We start from the raw sequence: 8,078 nt of genomic DNA on the forward strand, positions 1-8,078 counted from the left end.
CTGCCCACCTGCCCACACAGTCTGCAAATGAGTCGGCTCTGAGTCAGAGACGATTCACTTACAACCGTGTTAGACACTGAAAAATGTCCTCTGGAAGAATTCAATCCCCGATCCCCAGTCTTTTCACTGATTCTGCTTTATGTAAAAATGACGGANTAAAGGGTCACACTCAGCAATCCCCACGCTCCGGGTCCAGGTTCGTGCCTCCGTCGGTGTGTGTGAGATCTGGCACACCCCACCGTCTGACAAGAATCATGCCATTTTGAATCCAAGCGGTCAGAACATGATTCCGATGAAAACAAACCAGCTGCTATGACAATGTGCATTAATTCCGGAGGGGATAGATTCACAAGAAACCGGTCCATAACGGTTACTTTTGAGTAGGGCCAGTGGGGATGGGAGAGGCAGGACAGAGATGTTTACGCTTCGTCTTGTATCTTTACTTTCCTATTCGATTTCGATGACCATGCACAGACACTAACTGGGGTAAAAATCTAAACAACGAATTAGAAAGACCGTGACTCGCAAACTTCACAGGAGACATGAAACTGAAGCCAGTANTTAGAAAATTTCTACCAAAGTACATAATGGCAGAGGAGGGCTGAATACGCTCTGAGCCCAGGGGTCTGGGTCCAGGGGGTGAGAAAGGGTCCTCTGTCTTACAAGAACTCTCTTTGCAGCTTATGTTTTTCAAACGCATTCCAATCGTGCAACAGACTCGCTGGCATATCTGCATCTCTTTCAATACGAAAATAATGGCTTAAATGACTTACCGTCCACGAAAACTGCCCCTGCGGGGAGACACCCCTGGTTTCTTCCTCCAGCAGTCCGGAGCACCCGCGCACACTGCCTCCAGTGACGGAGTGAAGAGTCCCCCGGATCGGGAAGTGTCGCTGCGCGCGAGCTGACCTGTATTCTGGCTCTCTCACCTGGAATCGGGCTCCACGGATCCTGTTATGCATTGAATAGCAACAAAACAACGGCATAAATTAGGGTGTTGCTAAGATTGTGTACCATCAATGTTCGCATGAGCATAATGGACATAATGAATTCTATAGCACTACCCTGCACAGCTTGGAGAGATTAAAACCACTTTGTCTTTAAATTAAATTTCAAAAATCATTGAGCAACAAGAATGGAAAGAACGACCACCACAACAAAAGCCCCCTCGTCTATGTCAGCCGCCCAATTGTAGGATGTACCGCTTCTTGCTTTCCGATCATTAATGCCTGGTCCCGGGTTTATTTTAATAGCTGCCACACCAGCGAGCCCACATCTATGTAACAGCCATCAAGGGGGGTTGGGTTTCCTTGTATTGTGGTTTGCGGCCGTAAATGGAGAGCCCCTTACCCCTTCCAGGATCAAAACCTATAACTGAAAAGGACCTCAGCCGAAGTTTATTTTATATAAATTCTACACAATATAATATCTCTAGGCTGTTGNCGTGCGAGACTGTGAGCAGGGGAGGGGCAGAGAGAGGGAGACACAGAATCCGAAGTAGGCTCCAGGCTCTGAGCTGTCAGCACAGAGTCAGACGCGGGGTTTGAACTCACAAACTGCGAGATCATGACCTGAGTGGAAGTCGGATGCTTAACTGAATTCATTCTTTTTTAAAATTGAAGTATAGGGGCGCCTGGGTGGCTCAGTCGGTTAAGCGTCTGACTTTGGCACAGGTCATGATCTCGAGGTTCGTGAGCTCGAGCCCCGCATCGGGCTTTCTGGTGTCAGGGCAGAGCCCACTTGGAGTCCTCTGTGCCCCCTGCTACTGTGCTGTCTCTGCCTCTCCCCACCAAGTAAACATTTTAAAAAGTAAAATAAAACTGAAGTATAACTGGCATATAACATGATGTTAATTTCAAGGGAACACCAAAGTGATTCCACAATTCTATATATTATGCAGTGTGCACCATGGTGAGTGTAGCCTCCTAAATGTCACCACACAACGTTATTATGGTATTATTGACTATCCTCCTTATGCTGTACATCTCATCCCTGTGACTTATTTATTTGATAACCTGGAAGCTAGTATCTCTTAATCCTTTTTGCCTGTTTTGCCCATCCCCTCTGCCACACTCCCCTCTGCTGACCACCAGTTTGTTCTCTATGTTTCAGACTGTTTCCGTTTGCATGGTTGTGTTCGTGGGCTCATTTGTTTTTTTACTTTTTGTTTTTTTAATTTTTAATGTTTATTTATTTTTGAGAGAGACAGAGAGAGAGACACACAGAGAGAGAGTGAGCAGGGGAGCAGGGAAGGAGCAGAGAGAGAAGGAGACACAGAATCCGAAGCAGGCTCCCGACTCTGAACTGTCAGCACAAAGCCCGACGCGGGGCTCGAACTCACAAGCCATGAGATGATGACCTGAGCCGAAGTTGGACGCTTAACCGACTGAGCCACCCAGGCGCCCCATGTTTTAGTTTTGCTTTTTAGATTCGACATATAAATGAAATCATATGGTATTTGGCTTTCTCTGATTTATTTCATTGGCATAACACCCTTTGGGTCCATCCATGTTGTTGCAAACAGCATGATCTCATTCTTTTTTTTATGGATGAGTAACATTCCCTGATGTGTATATACTACATCTTCTTTATCCACTCATCTATCGGTAGGCACTTAGGCTGCTTCCATATCCTGGCTACTGTAAATAATGCTGCAATAAACATAGCATGAATATATCTTTTTGAATTGGGGTTTTGATTTTCTTTGGGTAAATTCCCAGCAGTGGATTTACTGGATCATATGGGATTTCCCTTTTTAATTTTTTGAGAAACTTCCATACTGTTTTCCATAATGGCTGTACCAATTTACATTCCCACCAACAGTACATGAGGATTCCCTTTTCTCCATGTCCTCACTGACGCTTGGTATCTCTTGACTTTTTGAGAATAGCCATTCTAGCAGGTGTGAGGTAGTGTCTCAGTGTGGTTTTAATTTGCATTTCCCTGATGACGAGTGATGTTGAGCATCTTTTCATGTGTCTGTTGGTTGAATTCATTCTTTAAAAAATTTGTTTAATATTTACTTATTTATTTTTGAGAGAGAGAGAGGGATGGCGTGAGTGGGGGAGGTGCAGACAGAGAGGGAGAGAGAGAATCCCAAGCAGGCTCCTCACTGTCAGCACAGAGCTTGCTGCGGGGCTTGAACTCACAAAATTGTGAGATCGTNGAATACATTCTTAAGTTGTGCTCTGCTTGGGCAAGTGTTCGTTCAACAAAATGGAGCCTAATTATGAAAACTTCACACTGGAGTGCTTACTAGATGCCGGGCGTTATACTTGTTATATATGCTCTATGTTACTTGATCCTCACTCATAACACCCCTAAGAAATATGGGTAGCACTATTATATCCCCATTTTATGGATGAGGAAACTGAGACTCAGGAGATTAAGTGACTTGCCTGAGGTCATACATCTAAGAGAGCAGCAGAGCCAGGATTCAAATCTAAGTACTTTTTAAAAAGATTTAGCTTATTTAGTTATTTTAACAAGCTCTACGCCCAAAGTGGGGCTTGAACTTGCGATCCAGAGATCAAGTTACATGCCCTGCCAACTGAGCCAGCCAGGAGCCCCTCAAGTCCAAGTACTTCCAATTCTGGAGCCCCTGAAACGTTCACCACCTCCTAATAATTATCGTAGTTACCATTTATGCAGTGGTTATTATGTGTGTTCTATGGTGGATGCTTCGCATAAATTCTTTAAGCCTTGCAACGGCCTTCTGAGGCAGTCGTTATTATCCCTATTTTATAAAGGAACAAAACCAAACTTTAGAGAAATCAAGTTAACTTCCCTGACAGCAAATGAGAAAGGCAGAATCCAGGCTTCTCTGACACTACAGCAGAGTTTTGGTTTTTTGGAAAACTTTGAGATAACTTTAACATATAAAAATGGTACATATTTAGGGGCACCTAAAGCACCTAAAGCACCCTGACTTGGGCTCTGTGCTGACAGTGTGGAGCCTGTTGGGGACTCTCTCTCTGCCCCTCCCCTACTTGTGCTCTCTCTCAAAATAAACTTTAAAAAATGGTATATATTCAAGGTTAGGACTTGATGGTTTTTTAAAAAAATTTTTAAACATTTTTATTTATTATTGAGAGACAGAGAGAGACAGAGGATGAGCATGGGAGGGGCGGCAAGAGGGGGAGACACAGGATCTGAAGGAGGCTCCAGGCTCTGAGCTGTCAGCACACAGCCCGACACAGGGCTTGAACCCACGAACTGTGAGATCATGACCTGAGCCGAAGTCGGACACTTAACCGACTGAGTCGCCCAGGTGCCCCAAAGCCACTGGATTTCTGAGGCCTTGCCAAGAGCCGCACAAACTGTAAACATATTCTAATGTGGATCCCAAATCAGGGATTATTCAAAAGAAACGTACATGTCCTCCGTTGACTGGGCTTATTATTAGCGTGTTTTACAAAGTGCGACAGATGCTACATTTCCTTTTTTTTTTTTTAAATTTTACTTATTTTTGAGAGACAGAGTAAGACAGAGCGTGAGTTGGGGAGGGGCAGAGAGAGAGGAGACACAGACTCAGACAGGCTCCAGGCTCTGAGCTGTCAGTATAGAGCCTGATGCAGGGTTCAAACCCACTGTGAGATCATGACCTTAGCCGAAGTCGGATGCTCAACCGACTGAGCCACCCAGGTGCCCCTCCCTCCAGAATCTTGAAGGGCCCAGCAATCCCCGCACAGTGTAAACTGCGCAGGCTCTAATCCTCTGCTTTGAATGGGATTAAAATGAGATGGCTTGGGCCAGATGGATGTGGGAAGGCGACTGGATGAAAGTCTAGAAATATTACCTTCTAGTTTAGGATCTTTTTGTTTCAAGGAGATTGAATTCATGTAACAAGAAACAACCATTAAAAAGTTTTTTTTTTTTAATTTCAATGTTTCATTTATTTCTGAGAGAGAGATAGCATGAGCAGGGGAGGATCAGAGAGAGAGGGAGACACAGAATCTGAAACAGGCTCCAGGCTCTGAGCTGGCTGTCAGCACAGAGCCTGATGCGGGGCTTGAGCCCATGAACCGTGAGATCATGACCTGAGCTGAAGTCAGACGCCCAACTGACTGAGCCACCCAGGCACCCCTAGAAAGGTTTTTAAGTTTGTTTCCAGAGAGAGAGAGAGAAAGAGAGAGAGCGAGCAAGCAGGGGAGGGTCAGAGAGGAGAGGCAGAATCCCAAACAAGCTCTGCACCATCAGCGCAGAGGCTGATGTGGGGGCTTGAACTCTCGAACTGTGAGATCGCCACCAGAGCCTGGATCAAGAGTAGGGTGCTTAATTGACTGCCCATCCAGGTGCCCCTAAGAACCGTTTTAAAGGGAATGATTCAGGGGTCCCTGGATTGCTCCTTTGGTTTAGTATCAGGCTTGATTTAGTCTCAGGGCATGATCCCACGGGTTTGGGAGATGGGGCCCCACATGGGGCCTGCTTGGGNAAAAGATTTTAAAAAATCAAGTTTATAGTCCTTGATGAAGAACCACAGGACTAGGAAAGATGGGTACCTAGTACTTTTTGGACAAAGCACATTCAGTTCCGACCACCCATGGGCAAGGGACCAGTGGCTTTTTGATACACTGTGCCTGGATTTCATTTTGCTACCGAGTTGGGGAAAACTCGACGCGTCACACCACCTAGCTACTCTTTGAGAAGTGAACGGCTGGAGACTGGTTGGAAGAGAAAGCCCCTCATCTCAGGAGATACCGTAGCCTTCATTCAACATGGAAACTGTGCTCAGTTGTAGCATGTCCCAAAGTAGGAGATGTCACAAGCAAAGAATAGATTTCAGATCGTTTTTATTTTTTCAAATGTTATCAGGAGTGACTGAAATAAAAAATATAATTGAGTCCCGTCATCGTGGAAATGGCTTTCAGAGAAAACTGGTCAGATGAATATTATTGCTTCCCATTTTCAACCAGTCAATAGTGGCCATTGATCAATAGCCGACAGTCTGTCAAGAATGCTCAAGATACGTTATATGATACAACATGCCTGTTCACGGGGGAACGAACTAGGAAGTAACTCATGTGAACTTCTTGATTTCATCATACAAGACAAGCACAAAAGCACCCCCCATGCCTCTGAGAACGTTGGACCACGCCCCCTTGAAAAAAGCTTTGGCTCCTTCATCTCGGGCAATCTTCCTCCAGCAGTCAAGCGTACCCGTGTACATGATGTCAGCTGCAAAGAATAAAGACAGGGAGTTGGTGATCAAAGTCCACCCTGAGACTTACAAGACTAAACCAGGGGCTCCTGGGGTGGCTCGGTCGCTTGAGGCTTGTACTCAGGTCATGATCTCCTGGGGTGTGAGTTGGGAGCCCCACCTTGGGCTCCAAGCTGCTCCAGACTCGCTGTCCCTCCCCCACTCGCAGGCCCCATTTGAAGAGAATACTCAAGATTTACACACTTGGATGGGCGATACTGAAATATTCATGCTGTGACTAAAACGACAGGTCTTAATCTCTAATACCGTATAAGCACCTTCATTCATAGGCATCCAAAGGGCCCGCTCAAAGGCAGACTCAATCAGCCCCATCCCTCGACCAGAACGGGCTGCATTTCTTCCTTTAGAGAGAATGTTAAGCAGGTTCCACGTTTAGCATGGAGCTGGCCTTGGGGCTCCATCCCACACGACCCTGGGACCGTGACCCGAGCCGGAACCCAAAGTCAGATGCTCAACTGACTGAGCCCCCCGGGCGCCCCTAGCCTGTATTTTTAAAGTCAGGCGTCACTGGCTTGTGGCCACGGGTTGTCCTGTGCCCGTGTCTTTCACTTTCACTCAAGTGCAACTTACTTCCTTTGCGCCCCGACTGCATCATCATTCGGCGACGAACAGTGTCAAAGGGATAGGAGGTCAACCCAGCGACCGCTGTGACGGACTGGGCGATCATCCAGCTGATGAAGATGTGAGTGTTCTTGGGATCCGGAAGCATTCCTGAGAACAGGAGGGAGACATGTTGACCAGAAAGCAGAGTTTTAGGGGCTTGTTGTTTTCTTCCCCCGCCCCTCCCCGCCCCCAACCTTGCATCTGAACACAGTGTGTTCTGGATGCCCACGGCTTCCTCTGGCAATCACAGAAGGTCCCGGGCTCTGGAACACTAGGATGGGCACTCCTGATCTTAGATTAAGAGAACACAGCCTCAGAGTACACGGTGAACTTACCCTTGGCAGTATCATAGATACCGAAGTAGGCAGCTCTGTAGATGATAATGCCCTGCACAGACACGTTAAAGCCTTGGTACAGGCCCCTAATCCCATCGGATTTGTAGATCTTAACCAGGCAGTCACCAAGGCCTCGGAATTCCCTTTCAGCCCCGGCTTTGCCCACATCGGCCGCCAGACGGGTCCGGGCAAAATCCAGAGGATACACAAAACACAAGGATGTGGCCCCTGCGGCGCCACCCGACGCCAGGTTTCCCGCGAAGTAGCGCCAAAACTGGGTCCTCTTGTCCACGCCGCCCAGGAAGATCTGCTTATATTTATCTTTGAAGGCAAAGTTGAGAGCCTGGGTGGGGAAGTATCTGATGACATTGGCCAGGTTACCGCGCCAGAAGGACAGGACGCCCTGCTCCTTGGGGATCCGAACCACGCAGTCGATGATGCCCTTGTACTGCTTATCGGCGGTGATCTGCTTGCTGGCGTGCTGCACCTGAGGGACGAGGAGGAGGCCCACGGGGAGAGTTACAACCACTGAGGCGGGAAAAAGGAAGCGAACACATCTTCCTGACCACCGAGGGGGCTTTAAGGGTAGCTACTTCCTGAATCTAGTCTTCTGGGTCACACAGGCTGGACCCTTCTAACCCTCGGAAGCTGTCATCGGCAGAAGGGAGCTCGGCGCCCTTAGAAGGCACCAAGCCTCCACCCATTTGGGTGGGGAGGGGACGCCCTCGGGTGGACCCGTGACCTTTAGACCCGGGAGAAAGGTCACTACCTCAGATCCAGGTTCAGAGGCATTAGGGCCGGTCCTACGTAGGGCGCGGTCACCTTGGTGGCCGTGGCCTCCACCTCAGGTCTCCGGGGCTGCTTCCCTCCCGCTCCGCCCCCAGTCCTCTCCTAGAGGTGACCCGCGGGCCACCACCCCT

General features: G+C 47.9%; 1 protein-coding gene across 1 annotated transcript; it reads right to left on the minus strand.

Moving 5' to 3' along the window:
- Positions 1 to 5,775: 5,775 nt before the first annotated feature.
- Positions 5,776 to 7,862, minus strand: SLC25A5 (solute carrier family 25 member 5). The gene is made up of 4 exons (XM_077753066.1): positions 7,778 to 7,862; positions 7,159 to 7,686; positions 6,791 to 6,931; positions 5,776 to 6,177 (listed from the first exon to the last, which is right to left on the minus strand). Exons 1-4 carry the CDS (start codon positions 7,860 to 7,862, stop codon positions 6,020 to 6,022), a joined length of 912 nt encoding a protein of 303 aa, XP_077609192.1. The 3' UTR covers positions 5,776 to 6,019.
- Between the last annotated feature and the right edge of the window lie 216 nt (positions 7,863 to 8,078).

This window comes from Crocuta crocuta, unplaced genomic scaffold (genome assembly GCF_008692635.1).
Source record: "Crocuta crocuta isolate KB4526 unplaced genomic scaffold, BGI_CrCroc_1.0 scaffold944, whole genome shotgun sequence".
Classification (NCBI taxonomy): domain Eukaryota; kingdom Metazoa; phylum Chordata; class Mammalia; order Carnivora; family Hyaenidae; genus Crocuta; species Crocuta crocuta.